We start from the raw sequence: 19,637 nt of genomic DNA on the forward strand, positions 1-19,637 counted from the left end.
AATTTAAAAAAGTAACTATTTACAGAGACATCTTTTCTTATAAAATAAATACAACTTAAAAATGTCAAGTTTTCTTTAAAAAAAATATTCATCTTTTGTTGTAGAGAGATGGTAAGTGTTGTAAATAAAGTTGCAATGACTTTGCTGCCGGTTAAGCCTTCTTGGCCTCAAATCAGAAATTTCACCGATTTTTTTTATATCACAAAATTTTCCACCCACATCATCTGTAACACTTGAAATACCAATTGCCATTAATTCTTTCATTGGATGACTTTTTCTTGAAGGAACTGAACACTGTTTTGGATTCTGAGACCTCTTTTTAAGTCTAGCTGCTATCTCCCTTGTGTCTGGAGAGTCCACCTGAGGATAGAGGTGCTCTATGCAGGAGTCACAGTGGCGCGAATGGGGTGGCCGTATGTCAGCTGCTTCTGTCTGTAAAATGAAAGAATGCTTGTAATATTTACCTGCACATTCCGATTAGCAAAAAGCAAAAACTGTAGAAAAGTACTTCTGAAAGGCATAGATAATAAAAGTTTAAATGTTCCTCAAGACATGCTTTTTTTTCATTTACTTTCTCTACATTACATACAAAATTTTATAATATAGCAAATTCTCTCACATTCAAGATTTTTCCAATATTCTCTTCCTACTCTTGTATCTGTGTCACTCCCACCCTCCTTATGACTGATCCAGTCATAATTTCTATATTTCAACCAGGTAGTTTACAGTATACAAACAAATAGTAGGGCTCTGCTTTACGGCACTTTGCTTTACGGCGTTGTGCTAACAGACATTTCAAATTATGACCAAAACTCACTATCTGGCTACCCCCCCCCCCACATGACTAATATGGTCACTGCTCACCACTCGGTTTGTTTACATTTTCCAAGAGCACCGCATCTCTCCACTATGTCTGGAAAGTTTCCAAAATTTCAAGTTTTAAAGTTATTTTATGTTTTACATATACATACTGTACTCTGAAAAATTATACTTATGTGTACCTGTACCTAAAATACACTGTGCTGGCATGCAATTCCACATTAAAATCACTGAGTGTCTTATTAGTCTTAAAGATGCCATAATAATAATAATAATAATAATAATACACAATAATAATCGCTGTGAGGCACATTAAATGTCATATACATATTACATTTTATTTATTATGGGGAATCAAATTCAAAATGGGAATTGACACAGTTACTTTTTGCTGATGATACTGTGCTTATGGGAGATTCTAAAGAAAAATTGCAAAGGTTAGTGGATGAATTTGAGAATGTGTGTAAAGGTAGAAAGTTGAAAGTGAACATAGAAGAGAGTAAGGTGATGAGGGTATCAAATGATTTAGATAAAGAAAAATTGGATATCAAATTGGGGAGGAGGAGTATGGAAGAAGTGAATGTTTTCAGATACTTGGGAGTTGACGTGTTGGCAGATGGATTTATGAAGGATAAGGTTAATCATAGAATTGATGAGGGAAAAAAGGTGAGTGGTGCGTTGAGGTATATGTGGAGTCAAAAAACGTTATCTATGGAGGCAAAGAAGGGAATGTATGAAAGTATAGTAGTACCAACACTCTTATATGAATGTGAAGCTTGGGTGGTAAATGCAGCAGCGAGGAGACGGTTGGAGGCAGTGGAGATGTCCTGTCTAAGGGCAATGTGTGGTGTAAATATTATGCAGAAAATTCGGAGTGTGGAAATTAGGAGAAGGTGTGGAGTTAATAAAAGCATTAGTCAGAGGGCAGAAGAGGGGTTGTTGAGGTAGTTTGGTCATTTAGAGAGAATGGATCAAAGTAGAATGACATGGAAAGCATATAAATCTATAGGGGAAGGAAGGAGGGGTAGGGGTCGTCCTCGAAAGGGTTGGAAAGAGGGGGTAAAGGAGGTTTTGTGGGCGAGGGGCTTGGACTCCCAGCAAGCGTGCATGAGCGTGTTAGATAGGAGTGAATGGAGACGAATGATACTTGGGACCTGACGATCTGTTGGAGTGTGAGCAGGGTAATATTTAGTGAAGGGATTCAGGGAAACCGGTTATTTTCATATAGTCGGACTTGAGTCCTGGAAATGGGAAGTACAATGCCTGCACTTTACAGGAGGGGTTTGGGATATTGGCAGTTTGGAGGGATATGTTGTGTATCTTTATACGTATATGCTTCTAAACTGTTGTATTCTGAGCACCTCTGCAAAAACAGTGATAATGTGTGAGTGTGGTGAAAGTGTTGAATGATGATGAAAGTATTTTCTTTTTGGGGATTTTCTTTCTTTTTTGGGTCACCCTGCCTCGGTGGGAGACGGCCGACTTGTGGAGAGAGATAGAAAAAAAAAAAAAAAACACAGCAGGGCCCCGCTTTACAGCGTTTCACTTTATGGCGTTCCGCTAATACGGTCATTTCAAATTATGACCAAAACTCGCTATACGGCTCCCCCACCTGACTTTCTAATACGGTCACCGCGCCCCAATTTGTTTGTTTACATTCTTCGTGAGCTCAGTAAGCACTAAGTCTCTCCATTTTGTCTGGAAACTCCAAAATTTCAAATGTTTTTAAAAGTTATTTCATATTTTATATATACTCTGATAATTATACTTATGTATACCTGTACTTAAATAAACTTACATACTGTGCTGGCATGCAGGTACACATTAAAATCAGTAAGAGTGTCTTATGTCTCCAGACGTCATATTAGTAATGATAATAATAATCGAGTCATTTAAATGTCGTATATTACGTTAAATACACATTTTCATTAATCCATCTATGATATTTTTTCAAAATTATATAATAAACACGATACATAACATAAAAAGATGATAAATACACCCCACAATAGAATAAATAAACAAATATGAGATGTGGTAGCCAGATAACTGGTACAAGTGACGCCATATTAGAAATGCTAATGATAATAATAATAATCACCGAGTCTCATTAAATGTTGTATATTTCGTTAATATACACATTTTCATTAATCCATCCATGATATTTTTTTCAAAATTATATAATAAACACGATACATAACATAAAAAGATGATAAATACACCCCACAATAGAATAAATAAACATAAATATGAGATGTGGTAGCCAGATAACTTGTACAAGTGATGCCAAGAATAACATTTTCTCTAATCTAACATAAGAGAAAATGTGTTACTGGGGGTAACTGTAGAAAATTATTCCTTTCGTATGTATGTAAGTAAGTTTATTCAGGTATACACAAATACAGTTACATAGATTATCATACATAACATATGTGTAGAGAACCTAGGATAACCCAAAAAAGTCAGAGTGACTTATTTCCATTGCCTTCACTCAGAGCATCATTTCTCAAAATGATGTTACATGAGAATGGGAGTGTTCTTCTTTATTTATTCTACTGTATCAATGTAGAGACAACCTGTACACAATGTAACTTGTACACAAACGAGACGTGTACACTTCATTTACAAAACTTACCTTCGCCTGGTTTGTTTACATAACTCTGCGCCTGTCCTCTCTCATGCACTCATTCTTTCTCTCTCTCATTTATTCGTTTTATCTCATTTACTTACTCCTGACCCTACATTAAGACTACAAATATTTTAAGGTAAGTAATGAGTGAACTGTATATACATTTTATCACTCTGGGATGCTTAAATGTAATAGAATATTATGTGTAGGTGGGTTGGCCTGGTATGGTAGCCCGGCTGACTACCATACATACCACACTTGATTTTTTACAATAAATACTACTCATCTCACCCTATATTTTAAGGTAAGTAATGAGTGAACTGTATATACATTTTATCGCTCTGGGATGCTTAAATATCATAGAATTGTATGTGTGGGTGGGGTGGCCTGGTATGGTAGCCTGGCTGACTACCATACATACCACACTTGATTTCTTACAATAAATACTACTTGTCTCACCCTAGATTAAGACTATAAATATTTTAAGGTAAGTAATGAGTGCACTATGTGTGTATTGTACTTTTTTATTGTTTTTTGATGCCTGGTTCTATTGCTAACTTAATATATGTTAGTGTAAACTTGTTATCTAGTGTTTGTATGCATTTGTAAGTGGAAAAAAAGGGTGTTCCACTTTACGGCGGTTTCCGCTTTACGGCGGTAGCCTGGAACCTAACCAGCCGTATAAGTGGGGCCTTCCTGAATTACATTAATATAAACATTTTCATTAATCCATCTATGATATTTTTCAAAAATTATATAATAAACATGCTATCTAACAAACATGATATATACACATCACAGTAGAGTAATTATCATAAATATGAGATGTTACGTGTAGATGAACTATATGAACCATAACCAGACGCGTTCATCTGCTTGGTTACATACTATGTATCTCTCTCCTCTCTTATTTACTCATTCTCTCTCTCTCTCGCTCTCTCGTTTATTCATTTTACCTTGTTTACTCACCTCTTACCCTACATTAAGAATACAAATATTTTAAAGTAATGAGCTCACTGTACATGCATTTTATTGCTCTAGAGCACTTTAAATGTCATAGTATATTACATATGGGTGGGGTAGCTACTATACCTCCCACACCTGACTTCCTACAAATAAATATTATTTATCTCTAACCATACATTAAGACCACAAATATTTTAAGTAATGAGTGTACTGTGTGTGTATTTTACTTTTTGTTTTTAATGCCTCGTTCCACTGCTAACTTAATGTATGTTAGTGTAAACTTGTTAGCTGGCATTTATATGCATTTACAAGTGGAAAAAATGGCATCCTGCTTTCCGGTGATGTCTGCTATCCGGCAGTAGCCTGGAACCAAACCTGCCATACAAGTGGGGCCATGCTGGGTTAGTAACTGTTGTGATATTTTCAGAGTACATTAACCATGTACACAATAAAAGATGAAATTAACAATAAAAGCAATGAACATGTATGCTCAACACAAATGAACACTATCCACACCAAGTTAAAATACCAGTTGCTATTTTATCATGATGGCAAGCAAAATGTTTTGTAATTGTGTTATTATAGTCCTTTTTCAACATTATATATACTATCTTGATTATGTACTTCTACTAGACTTTCTGCAACTGGTGTTCTGCCAGCAGCTTTAACTTGATACATCTGTGTAGCCACCCACCAGTAATCATATTTACCATATTATGGGGAGGGGAGGGGGGATCAAAATTTTACCAGAAAATGTTGTTGGTTGTTGTTTTGATTGGATTTTTTTTTTTGTTGGAGAGTACTAAACTCAGAGGTCATACAGCACTGCATGGAGGAATGTGTGGAAGTAGGAACGGACAAAGGTAAAGAGTGGGTTAGGGGTAGGGGTGTGCGAGAGCAATGAAGGTGGGGGTTAGTGCAAGAGGAAAATGTAAATCGAAGTTAGTTCAATAGGCTACTTTATGTTAACAAGGTGAAGAGAGTATTTGTGTCACAGGTTGTACTTTCGAGGTCAGTTCGAGCGAGTGTGTTGGGGCAGTGTAGATGTCAGAGTTATGGGATATCCTGCACATCCACAAGATATCCCTTAACTCTGACCAATGTACTAGTACATAAGAACATAAGATGGAACACTGCAACAGGCCTACTGGCCCATGCGAGCGAGCCAGGTCCAAATTACTAATATGCACAATTTTTAATTTTTTTTTTTTTTTTGCCAATACTTTTGACTTCAGCACAACTGTTTAGGTATCGTACGTTTTTATGCCTTTGAAAATATCTGACTAGCACAAGTCAGCAATTTTATGAGGAGCTGTTGTTCCAGCAGCAGCTTCCCTGACAGGAAACAGCATGTGGAATTGGCAAGAAGACGCCTTATTCATTTTATTTTCAAGTTATTAAAATATCATGATACTGTCAGTGGAATTAAAAGATGAACTATGTTGATTTAGCCTAGGATAACCCAATATTCTTGAACTATTTGACTTATTTTCCATATTTCAATGCAAATTACACCATGAAACAATTGTAATATCAAAAGTTTACTGTTTTGGTTGTAAACTGTTTGCTCCAAAAAATTTCTCAGTGACTGGCAAAATACTATTGTAATTGATCATGAAAAAAGCACTACTTACCGAGACTCTATGCTAACATACTACATACTTAAAATCACTAAAATGTAAATATACATTTTAGTGATCTTAAAGATGTACAGGTGTTATGGACACAAATTACATTATGTTTATTTAACCCAGGGTATTCCCCTCCAACCTAAATATATCATCATAATTGACCTAGGATAACTCAGTATAGTCAAGCACTGTACCTTATTTCCATATTTTGAGGAGTATTACACCTTGAACAATTGTAATATCATAGATATTTCTTGGTCTGAAGACCAAAGCAGTAAAAATAAAAACAGGTATTTGCACTAATTTATATTGTATGGTCCAAGTGGAGCAATTCTGGATTATGCATTTCCCCATGTCTGAAGTATTAAAACACCTTGAAACACATCTAATAAACTATTATATATGGTGTTAAAAACAATTTATCTGGTTTTGTTTCTTTTCGTTTTATGCTACTTGGAGGGAAAAAAAATTTCCCCTACGGGAAATTTAATTTTTTATGCTACAATTTAATGGCTAAGTAATGTTGGATTGATAGTGCAACCTGACAGTCCTAGCAAAGAGGTGCTGGTAGTTTTTCCATGTGACTCCAGGAATGAGACAAATGTCCATTGCATAGGCATGAGAATGTAGTTTCCCAAACATGATACCAATTGAAGATGGCCAGAATCATAAGCATAATTTGACAGAAAACAATTTGTAGTTGAACTTGGAACAAAATTGTTGCCAGTGGTTGTGGAATTGTTGGAATGGCACTGAAAAATAGTCTGGGAAATCATGCCATACACCGAGTCTACTTTCTTCACTGCCCTGAACATCACCATGTCCAGGGTCCCAGGAAAGAGACTTCTTTGAATTTACTGATGTGACACAACCAAACTTGTATATGAAGGACAATGGGATGGAGTCAAATTTCTGGATAGTTCGAAACACACTCTGGGAGTCTGAAAAAACTATGAATGAGACAGTGGGCTTAGTCGCATTGTGCATGGTAAGAGTAAGAATTTTATATAACTTTGCTGAGAATATACTGGCCTATTCTAGTAAATGACCTTTGATTATTCTTCCAGGAAAAACAGCTGCATATCCAGTACCATGGGGGATTTAGAACCATCAGTGTACACTGCAAAACTATGAGAATGAGACTGGAACATGTTCAAGAAAGAGCAAGTGTGAAGTTGTAACAGGCAACCGAGCTTGTGCACTTCCCATGTGCTGCTGACAAAACCACCCAGGGAAGTACTACCGTCCTGCCAGATGACTGTGAAACAAAAACCTGTAACTGTTTTGCATGATGGTAGGATTGCTGGTTTTCTTTTTCTGTCTCATAAACACGCTAAGATAACAGGGATATCTTGCTACTCCTACTTACACTTTGGTCACACTTCACAGACACGCACATGCATATATATATATACATACATCTAGGTTTTCCTCCTTTTTCTAAATAGCTCTTGTTCTTTTTTATTTCTTCTATTGTCCATGGGGAAGTGGAAAAGAATCTTTCCTCCGTAAGCCATGCGTGTCGTATGAGGCGACTAAAATGCCGGGAGCAATGGGCTAGTAACCCCTTCTCCTGTATACAATTACTAAAAAAGAGAAGAAGAAAAACTTTATAAAACTGGGTTGCTTAAATGTGCGTGGATGTAGTGCGGATGACAAGAAACAGATGATTGCTGATGTTATGAATGAAAAGAAGTTGGATGTCCTGGCCCTAAGCGAAACAAAGCTGAAGGGGGTAGGAGAGTTTCAGTGGGGGGAAATAAATGGGATTAAATCTGGAGTATCTGAGAGAGTTAGAGCAAAGGAAGGGGTAGCAGTAATGTTAAATGATCAGTTATGGAAGGAGAAAAGAGAATATGAATGTGTAAATTCAAGAATTATGTGGATTAAAGTAAAGGTTGGATGCGAGAAGTGGGTCATAATAAGCGTGTATGCACCTGGAGAAGAGAGGAATGCAGAGGAGAGAGAGAGATTTTGGGAGATGTTAAGTGAATGTATAGGAGCCTTTGAACCAAGTGAGAGAGTAATTGTGGTAGGGGACTTGAATGCTAAAGTAGGAGAAACTTTTAGAGAGGGTGTGGTAGGTAAGTTTGGGGTGCCAGGTGTAAATGATAATGGGAGCCCTTTGATTGAACTTTGTATAGAAAGGGGTTTAGTTATAGGTAATACATATTTTAAGAAAAAGAGGATAAATAAGTATACACGATATGATGTAGGGCGAAATGACAGTAGTTTGTTGGATTATGTATTGGTAGATAAAAGACTGTTGAGTAGACTTCAGGATGTACATGTTTATAGAGGGGCCACAGATATATCAGATCACTTTCTAGTTGTAGCTACACTGAGAGTAAAAGGTAGATGGGATACAAGGAGAATAGAAGCATCAGGGAAGAGAGAGGTGAAGGTTTATAAACTAAAAGAGGAGGCAGTTAGGGTAAGATATAAACAGCTATTGGAGGATAGATGGGCTAATGAGAGCATAGGCAATGGGGTCGAAGAGGTATGGGGTAGGTTTAAAAATGTAGTGTTAGAGTGTTCAGCAGAAGTTTGTGGTTACAGGAAAGTGGGTGCAGGAGGGAAGAGGAGCGATTGGTGGAATGATGATGTAAAGAGAGTAGTAAGGGAGAAAAAGTTAGCATATGAGAAGTTTTTACAAAGTAGAAGTGATGCAAGGAGGGAAGAGTATATGGAGAAAAAGAGAGAAGTTAAGAGAGTGGTGAAGCAATGTAAAAAGAGAGCAAATGAGAGAGTGGGTGAGATGTTATCAACAAATTTTGTTGAAAATAAGAAAAAGTTTTGGAGTGAGATTAACAAGTTAAGAAAGCCTAGAGAACAAATGGATTTGTCAGTTAAAAATAGGAGAGGAGAGTTATTAAATGGAGAGTTAGAGGTATTGGGAAGATGGAGGGAATATTTTGAGGAATTGTTAAATGTTGATGAAGATAGGGAAGCTGTGATTTCGTGTATAGGGCAAGGAGGAATAACATCTTGTAGGAGTGAGGAAGAGCCAGTTGTGAGTGTGGGGGAAGTTCGTGAGGCAGTAGGTAAAATGAAAGGGGGCAAGGCAGCCGGAATTGATGGGATAAAGATAGAAATGTTAAAAGCAGGTGGGGATATAGTTTTGGAGTGGTTGGTGCAATTATTTAATAAATGTATGGAAGAGGGTAAGGTACCTAGGGATTGGCAGAGAGCATGCATAGTTCCTTTGTATAAAGGCAAAGGGGATAAAAGAGAGTGCAAAAATTATAGGGGGATAAGTCTGTTGAGTGTACCTGGTAAAGTGTATGGTAGAGTTATAATTGAAAGAATTAAGAGTAAGACGGAGAATAGGATAGCAGATGAACAAGGAGGCTTTAGGAAAGGTAGGGGGTGTGTGGACCAGGTGTTTACAGTGAAACATATAAGTGAACAGTATTTAGATAAGGCTAAAGAGGTCTTTGTGGCATTTATGGATTTGGAAAAGGCGTATGACAGGGTGGATAGGGGGGCAATGTGGCAGATGTTGCAAGTGTATGGTGTAGGAGGTAGGTTACTGAAAGCAGTGAAGAGTTTTTACGAGGATAGTGAGGCTCAAGTTAGAGTATGTAGGAAAGAGGGAAATTTTTTCCCAGTAAAAGTAGGCCTTAGACAAGGATGTGTGATGTCACCGTGGTTGTTTAATATATTTATAGATGGGGTTGTAAGAGAAGTAAATGCGAGGGTCTTGGCAAGAGGCGTGGAGTTAAAAGATAAAGAATCACACACAAAGTGGGAGTTGTCACAGCTGCTCTTTGCTGATGACACTGTGCTCTTGGGAGATTCTGAAGAGAAGTTGCAGAGATTGGTGGATGAATTTGGTAGGGTGTGCAAAAGAAGAAAATTAAAGGTGAATACAGGAAAGAGTAAGGTTATGAGGATAACAAAAAGATTAGGTGATGAAAGATTGAATATCAGATTGGAGGGAGAGAGTATGGAGGAGGTGAACGTATTCAGATATTTGGGAGTGGACGTGTCAGCGGATGGGTCTATGAAAGATGAGGTGAATCATAGAATTGATGAGGGAAAAAGAGTGAGTGGTGCACTTAGGAGTCTGTGGAGACAAAGAACTTTGTCCTTGGAGGCAAAGAGGGGAATGTATGAGAGTATAGTTTTACCAACGCTCTTATATGGGTGTGAAGCGTGGGTGATGAATGTTGCAGCGAGGAGAAGGCTGGAGGCAGTGGAGATGTCGTGTCTGAGGGCAATGTGTGGTGTGAATATAATGCAGAGAATTCGTAGTTTGGAAGTTAGGAGGAGGTGTGGGATTACCAAAACTGTTGTCCAGAGGGCTGAGGAAGGGTTGTTGAGGTGGTTCGGACATGTAGAGAGAATGGAGCGAAACAGAATGACTTCAAGAGTGTATCAGTCTGTAGTGGAAGGAAGGCGGGGTAGGGGTCGGCCTAGGAAGGGTTGGAGGGAGGGGGTAAAGGAGGTTTTGTGTGCGAGGGGCTTGGACTTCCAGCAGGCATGTGTGAGCGTGTTTGATAGGAGTGAATGGAGACAAATGGTTTTTAATACTTGACGTGCTGTTGGAGTGTGAGCAAAGTAACATTTATGAAGGGATTCAGGGAAACCGGCAGGCCGGACTTGAGTCCTGGAGATGGGAAGTACAGTGCCTGCACTCTGAAGGAGGGGTGTTAATGTTGCAGTTTAAAAACTGTAGTGTAAAGCACCCTTCTGGCAAGACAGTGATGGAGTGAATGATGGTGAAAGTTTTTCTTTTTCGGGCCACCCTGCCTTGGTGGGAATCGGCCAGTGTGATAATAAAATAATAATAATTTTGGACATTTTTGCTTACAGTCACAACTGAAGTTTTATGTTTTGCAATGATTCTTACATAATCAGCACAAATAAAATTTTAAATATTTTTTGTTTTTGGAGCTTTAAATTATACATAACTGAGGAGCTGTACTTATTCTATTACCCAGTTTCCTGAGGAATTTCACCTTACATTTCACTAAGGCTCAAGAATGTTGAACAATGCTGCTGCCACATGTACTGCTATCTGAACTAACAGCTCTTTTCTTGCCTTATACATCTGTATCACACTTACCAGTGATACCAATAGCAACTACAGGTATGAACTGCCTTACCATCCTGGAAAGACATTGTAATGTATAATGTTGGAAATTGATGTCAAAAAAAAAAAAAAAAAAAAAAAAAAAAAAAAAAAAAAAAAAAAAAAAAAAAAAAAAAAAAAATCAAATTTGACAGCATGGGATAATAGTAATTACTACAGTGTCAGCACCAAAAAAACTAAAGCAGAATGCACTGCTTTCTAGCACTTTCAATTTTAGGAATTGGCCTGGCTACTGCTAGACAGCAGGTGAAGAAGCAATGACCAGAGCACACACAGTATTCAGGGACATCCAGAATAAAATGAGATACTGCATTCTTTAAATAAATATTTTAAGTACAAAAACAAAACCCAACTTCAAGGGCATCAAAACGAAATGTCAAGCAAGCTAGAATACGAGTACACTTAATGAAAAGTATTCAATGTTACTAAGTTAAAAGAACCAGACAACTAAAATCATCACACTAACCTGGTCTCAGACCAGGCCATGGGGGCACTGACCAGTGAAACCCTCTCCAGGTAGCAGAGTATTAAGAACAGTGTTTAAATATTAAACACCAATACCTTTCAAAATAGTGGAACCCTGGCGCTCGAATTTAATTGGTTCTAGAAGGCTGTTCGAGTACAGAAAAAAATTTTCCCAACCAATTTTCTTTTGGGTGGCTGTTATCATTAACCCTCTTTGGCCCCACAGTGATTTATTTATACAAATAAAAAAAAATGAGAAGAAACACAAAATAGTTTACAGTGAAGTTCTGGCAAGTTGTATTTGTTTGGTCAAGTGCTGAACAAATGGTCGATTACTGAGCAATCTGGATACCGAACAAAGCATTCGAATACTGAATTGTTCAAGTACAGAGCTGTTCGAGTACCAAGGTTCCACTGTACTAACAAGAAACCTAGCATAAATATGATACAGTAAAACTAATTCATTTAACCTATCTTGGTATACAGCTATACACAACTGTATACCTAGTTAGAAAAAGCAAGGTATTGTACTGTACTATAATCTATGTACCATACTAATAAGATTCAGTGTAAAGATATCAAACTCATGAGATGCCTATAGAAAATATCCATTTATGCAATTTACTACAATTTTTCAATTTACTACAAACAATTCAGAGACCCTAATAACAAATAATGCACAAAAAATTCTATAGACAGTACTAACAAACTAATAGCAATCCTAGAAACTTTGCAAGTGACAAAATTAAAGATCAGCTATTAAGTGCTGGCGATTAACAGTAACCTAAGTCAAGCCAACAACACTCATGTCTCAAGCTTCCTAAACAATATGCATTCCCACCTGTTAGTACAGGCTGACCATCACTAATTCGGCATCATTGGGACCTGTAGGGTGCCGGATTAGTGATGCTGCCAGATTACAGAGTGGTTAGGTTAAAATACGCTTAACCCAATGGTGATATTTATGCACTGGCAATTTCACCTATTTTATGCCCTATTGTTGGCCCATTTCCTTGTTTCAGTCTACCAAACTCTTAGCTATTTCCCTAGTACTACTCCTATTCTGTCGACTGAGTACAAGAAACCGCTCATTTACTCATTTTAACTACCCAATAAAGTGGTCAGAAATCGGTAATTTGGTGGCCTACAGTGGCTTGAAAGCCACCTTATCTTTTATGAACAATGTATAGTGTATGTGATTTATACAATGAGAAGCATTTCTTTTATTCACTGGAACCATGGCTAGGACTAAAAGCGAGCAGGTTATAAAAATAAACAGAGAAAAACAAATTGGAATGACTTTTGCAGCAAGTAGCACCACCAAACAGTAGTGGCAGGTTGGTGTGGTGACCCTGGAAATTTGAAATTATGCTAGCCGAAATTAGTGCCGGATTACTGATTGTCGGATTAGTGATGGCCGACCTGTACAGTAGGGCCCCACTTATACGGCAAGTTAGGTTTCAGGCTACAGCTGTAAAGCAGAAATCGCCATAAAGTGGAACCCCCCCCACACTTATACAGGCATATAAATACTAGATAACACGTTTACACTAACATATACAGTGGACCCCCGCATAGCGACCTTAATCCGTGCAAGAGGGCTGGCTGTTATGCGAAATGTTCGCTATGTGAATGAATTTTCCCCATAAGAAATAATGGAAATAAAATTAATCCGTGCAAGACACCCAAAAGTATGAAAAAAATTTTTTTTTACCATAAAAAAATGTTAATTTTAGTACACACAAACTGAAAAAGGCATGCACAATTACATGACACTTACTTTTATTGAAGATCTGGTGATGATTGATGGGATGGGAGGAGGGGAGAGAGAGTGTTAGTGTTTAGAAGGGGAATCCCCTTCCATTAAGACTTGAGGAGGCAAGTCCTTTTCTGGGGTTACTTCCCTTCTTCTTTTAATGCCACTAGGACCAGCTTCAGAGTCACTGGACTTCTTTCGCACAACATATCTGTCCATAGTGGCCTGTACCTCTCGTTCCTTTATGATTTGTCTAAAGTGGTTCACAACATTGTCATTGTAACAGTCACCAGCACGGCTTGCAATAGCTGTGTGAGGGTGATTTTCATCAAAAAAGGTTTGCACTTCAAGCCATTTTGCACACATTTCCTTAATCTTTGAAGTAGGCAATTCCTTCAATTTCTCTCTCCCCTCCTTTGAACCAGTTTCCGCAGGTCTGGCCTCTTGCTCTTGAAGTTGATCTATCAGCTCATCAGTGGTTAGTTCTTCATTGTCCTCCTCCACCAACTCTTCCACATCATCCCCACTAACCTCCAACCCCAAGGACTTCCCCAATGCCACAATTGATTCCTCAACTGGTATACTCCTCTCAGGGTTAGCCTCAAACCCTTCAAAATCCCTTTTGTCTACACATTCTGGCCACAGTTTCTTCCAAGCAGAGTTCAAGGTTCTCTTAGTCACTCCCTCCCAAGCCTTACCTATAAGGTTTACACAATTGAGGATATTAAAGTGATCCTTCCAAAACTCTTTTAGAGTCAATCGAGTGTCTGTGGTCACTTCAAAGCACTTTTGAAACAGAGCTTTTGTGTACAGTTTCTTTAAGTTGGAAATGACCTGCTGGTCCATGGGCTGCAGGAGAGGAGTGGTATTAGGAGGCAAAAACTTCACCTTAATGAAGCTCATGTCCCCATAAAGTCGCTCTGACACGTCTGTAGGATGACCAGGGGCATTGTCTAACACCAGGAGGCACTTAAGTTCTAATTTCTTTTCAGTTAGGTAATCTTTGACATTGGGGGCAAATGCATGGTGTAACCAGTTATAGAAAAAGTCCCTAGTGACCCATGCCTTACTGTTTGATCTCAACAGCACACACAAATTATCCTTGAGGACATTCTTTTGCCTGAACGCTCTGGGAGTTTCAGAGTGATACACTAATAAAGGCTTAACTTTGCAATCACCACTAGCATTGGCACACATCAACAAAGTAAGCCTGTCTTTCATAGGCTTATGTCCTGGGAGTGCCTTTTCCTCCTCAGTAATGTAGGTCCTGCTTGGCATTTTCTTCCAGAACAGGCCTGTTTCATCACAATTAAACACTTGTTCAGGTTTCAGTCCTTCAGTTTCTATGTACTCCTTGAATTCCTGCACATATTTTTCAGCCGCTTTGTGGTCCGAACTGGCAGCCTCACCATGCCTTATCACACTATGGATGCCACTACGCTTCTTAAATCTCTCAAACCAACCTTTGCTGGCCTTAAATTCACTCACATCATCACTAGTTGCAGGCATTTTTTTAATTAAATCCTCATGCAACTTCCTAGCCTTTTCACATATGATCGCTTGAGAGACGCTATCTCCTGCTAGCTGTTTTTCATTTATCCACACCAATAAGAGTCTCTCAACATCTTCCATCACTTGCGATCTTTGTTTCGAAAACACAGTTAAACCTTTGGCAAGAACAGCTTCCTTGATTGCCGTTTTCTTGGCCACAATAGAAGAGATGGTTGATTTGGGTTTCTTGTACAACCTGACCAGGTCGGTGATACGCACTCCACTTTCATACTTATCAATGATCTCTTTCTTCATTTCTATAGGAATTCTAACCCTTATTGCTGTAGGGTTGTAACTAGAAGCTTTCTTGGGGCCCATGGTCACTTATTTTCCAGAAACAGCACCGAAAACACTGTAATAATACGAAATATTCCGATTGTATGCTTGAATGTTACCGCGGAGGCTGGCTGGTAAACAATGCCACCGGCGGAACATATGAGGCTGGCTCAGGCCGCACATTGGACGCGTCTCGGACGAAGGCCGCTGAGCGGGTTTTTGGGCGCTATGCGGGGCAAAATTTTAGCGATCAAAGCGTCCGCTATGCGGATTGTCCGTTATGCAAGGCGTCCGTTATGCGGGGGTCCACTGTATTTGTATGCATTTGTAAGTGGAAAAAAAGGGTGTTCCACTTTACGGCGATTTTCGCTTTACGGCAGTAGCCTGGAACCTAACTTGCCGTATAAGTGGGGCCCTACTGTATATCTGGCAAACTCCTTAGGAACTTTCTTATGCTTTCTAGGTTTTCACTTTTCAGTACCTCTTATACCCAACTAGCTTTCCATCTCACTGGGGCAAATCCAGAATTGTTTTTCTTGTTTTAGGTCATTTCTCATGGTTGAATAAAGCTTTGCACATGATATATGGGATGTTTTACCACATATTTCACAATCAATGCCCCTAAAATTTCTCTCAAATTTTTTTCACATGTACAACAGGTATTATTTCTGGCCATGCTCACTTCCATTTAACTTATCCTTGGCAGATGTTTCGGGTGGTGGGCTGGGGGTGTAGGTGCTGGGAGGTGGGGATCAGTGGACAGAGGGTAGGGGCATGAGTGAGGGGGATACCCTTCCTGCTGGTTGGGGGTGGCCAGAGGAGAGCGGTTTGGGGTGGGCATGGGTGGGATCAATGGCAAGAGTAAGATTGCTGTATCCCTGCACATCTATGCCCCTATCACTTGTTTTATCACTTATGGCAATAGTTTAATGCTCATCCAGTTGTTTATTTCCACTTCTCTGTCGACATCTGGCAATACATCGCTAGTGCCACTCGACCGTAATGTATTCCCATATATAACACCATATATTGTACACTATGCACTGGGGATTAAGATTACTCAACCACAATTTCAGTTCACTATAACACTTCACATTCATATCCTCATCCCTTGCTATATTACTTACACGATAATTCAACTATTCATCCGTTTGTTTATCTTTGTCGACATTGGGCAATAATTCGCTAGTGCTGCTCGACCCATATATACATTTCATATATTATACACTATGCACTGGGAATTCGCAAGATTGCTGTAACCCACATTGTAAGATCACTATATCACTGAACATCAATATCTCATCACTCGCTATATTACGTGTGATGATACGAGTAACAATCCTTCAGTATACGATAATACGACCCACTGTGTGGAAACAACTTTAGGCGTAGCTCCCACCCATTCCCCTTCTACACTTTTTTCTAATAATTTTATCTTATTTTCCTGCTGTTTCAACAAGTCTTTTTTTTTCTTTTTGGCTCTTGGAATTTGTCCTAGTCCCTGATCTTTCTTATTTTCCCTCACTGATTTACTTTTGCTGCTAGTCACAAACCACTTCCTGTGATGGCACCATTCAGTAACAGCCATTATTCTGAGACCTGGCACTCTACACTTGACACTATAATCTCTTATTTTTCTCTTCAGTGATCACTGATATTTCCTTTATACAGGAATTAAATGAGTATACATTATGCACATTATGGCTTGTACATGCCTATTTTCTGCACTCTGTTCCCTCTGGGACTGTCAGAGAGAAACAAATTTGACAGAGCTCAAACACATGTGATGAAAGTTTTTTTCCTTTCTTTTTAGATTTTCCTTTATTTTTTGGTCACCCTGCCTTGGTGGGAAACGGCCAACGTGTTAAAAAAAAAAAATTACACATCACATTTTGATCTAGAGTGTTTTTTTTTTTAACATGCTGGCCATCTCCTACTGAGGCAGGGTGACCCAAACAAGAAACACTTTCACCATCATTCATTCACACATAATCAACTATCTGCAGAGGCGGGCAGACTCATCAGTTCAGTTGTCACCCCAAACAGCAAATATCCCAAACCTCTCCTTTAAAGTGCAGGTATTGTACTTCCCACCTCCAGGACTCAAGCTTAACTAACCAGGTTTCCTGAATCCCTTCACAAAATATTACCCTGCTCACACTCCAACAGCTCGTCAAGTCCCAAAAAGCATTCGTCTCTACTCATTCCTATCTAACACACTCACACATGCCTGCTGTATGTCCAAGCCCCTTGCACACAAAACCTTTTACCCCTCTCCCTCCATCCTTTCCTAGGATGACCCCTACCCCCTCCTTCCTTGCACTACAGATTTATACACCCTCCAAGTCATACTATTTTGTTCCAACCTCTCTAAATGACCAAACCACCTCTCCTCAGCATTCTGAAGACATTGGAGCCCCGGATTAAGACATCGGAATAAGTAACGTTTTTTCATCAAAATATTGGCTCAGTGAACATCACTGAACTCGGTATAAGTCATTCGTCCCCAACACTCCATGTACAGCCAGTGTGCCATTGTTTACCAGCCAATGAGGATGATCCCATGTGTTCATACATCTTGTATTATTCCATTCTTTTTAGTGCTTGTCACTGCTAGATAAAGTGTAACATTAACAGTGTAGTGAGAAAGTTAAGTGATTAATCGATAGAAAAAGGACAGCACGAAACTGACTCCTCCATTGTTGTTGGAGGTATATAGGGCTACTGACACCGCTGCCTCTGCTGCCGCCTTCACCACCATTATGTAAGGCTTATCTTTCAGTGGCCCTTATACACCCAACAGCAAACAACACACTATCACTCGTGACATTCTTAATGCCATATTTTATTCATTCTAGAGTATATATAATGTTTCTATGTTATTAATATTGTTTATTATGTCATATTAGATGAACTATGCTAGATATATAAGCTGTAGAGCTGATATTAGTGTCGTGTTGAAGGACTGTCTTGTCTCATCTTCCAGCACAATTCCTAACATACGCCAGAAACAGACCACTCTGGAAAACTTTTTTGAGCGACAGGGGTCCAGTGACTCTAGGTGGTCCGAGTGGCATTTAAAAACAAAGGGAGGTAACCCAGGATAAGGACTTGGTACCTGAAGTCTTTATGAAAGGGGATTTCCTTTCCAAACAACTGTAAACTCCTCCATCCTCTCCCCTCCTCCCATCTTCCATACATCTCCATGTCTTCAATAAAGGCAAGTGATGATGATATTGTTTTATTCTTCATGTATCATTGTTTTCTGTTTAGGTAAATGTATATTTCATGTAGAAAACTTTTTTTTTTAATACCTTTGGGTGTCTGAGACGGATTAATTGGATTTCCATTATTTCTTATGGGGAAAATTAATTCGGAATAAGTCAGAGTCGAGGTAAGTCACACTCTCTGGAACGGATTAATTACGTAATCTGGGGGTCCACTGTAATACTTTTAGAAACAACATGCCTCCTAATTTCCACACTATGAATTCTCTGCATAATATTTATACCACATGAGATCTGCACTGCCTCCAGCCTCCTCCTTGCTGCAACATTCACAACCCATGCTTCATATCCATATAAGTGTGTTGGTACCACTACACTCCCATACATTCCCTTCTTTGCCTCCATGGATAATGTTCTTTGTCTCCACAGATACCTCAATCTACCACCCACCTTTTTTTCCTTCATCAATTCTATGGTTAACCTCATCCTTCATAAACCCATCTGCTGACAAGTCAACTTCCAAATATCTGAGAACATTAACTTCTTCCATACTCCCTCCCTCCCTCCAATGTGATATCCAATTTTTCCTTATCTCAATCATTTGATACCCTCATCACCTTACTCTTATGTATGTTCACTTTCAATTTTCTTCCTTTACACACCTTCCCAAACTTTGCTTTTTTTTTTTTTTTTTACTAAACAAAATACTTGAGTCCTGTCAGTGTGGATTCAGACTCTCACCTATGTATACTAACTACCTCACTTTTTCTGTCAGTGTGACTTTGTAAATGGTCCAAGCTAGGCCAAAACGTCAGCATAAGCTCCTCTCTCCTATGTGCGGACTATTTGTGTATAGCACAATACTTGCTAAGAATGAATACCAATTTTTTTGACCTATGGCACTGTAGATCATGACAGACTTGTACTTCAACTATCCAATCTCAGTTCAGGGACAAGAGTTAATATGAAGCCTTAAATGACACTGTCTCATCTACTCTACTAATACACACGAGTGTCCTACAGGGAAGTTTTCTAGGCCTTGTCCTGCTCCCTTTTTATACCAATGACATACCAAATGCCACTCAAATTCAAACTATTAAATACTCTTTGCCAGCACAACTTTTACCATATTAAATTCTGAAATTAAAAATATCCTCTTCTGGATTATAACCAATAACCTTCACTATATCTAGGAAAGATCTACTACATGCTATTTGGA

General features: G+C 38.7%; 1 protein-coding gene across 1 annotated transcript in view; it reads right to left on the bottom strand.

The window, feature by feature from the left end:
* Positions 1-228: 228 nt before the first annotated feature.
* LOC128685273 (nuclear distribution protein nudE-like 1) overlaps positions 229-19,637 on the bottom strand; it is a 140,977-nt gene continuing 121,568 nt past the window's right edge. The window contains exon 7 of the mRNA XM_070082743.1: positions 229-432. Coding sequence (XP_069938844.1) covers positions 378-432 — 55 coding nt within the window. The 3' untranslated portion in view covers positions 229-377. The remainder of the gene's footprint in view (positions 433-19,637) is intronic.

This window comes from Cherax quadricarinatus, chromosome 8, assembly GCF_038502225.1.
Source record: "Cherax quadricarinatus isolate ZL_2023a chromosome 8, ASM3850222v1, whole genome shotgun sequence".
Classification (NCBI taxonomy): Eukaryota; Metazoa; Arthropoda; class Malacostraca; order Decapoda; family Parastacidae; genus Cherax; species Cherax quadricarinatus.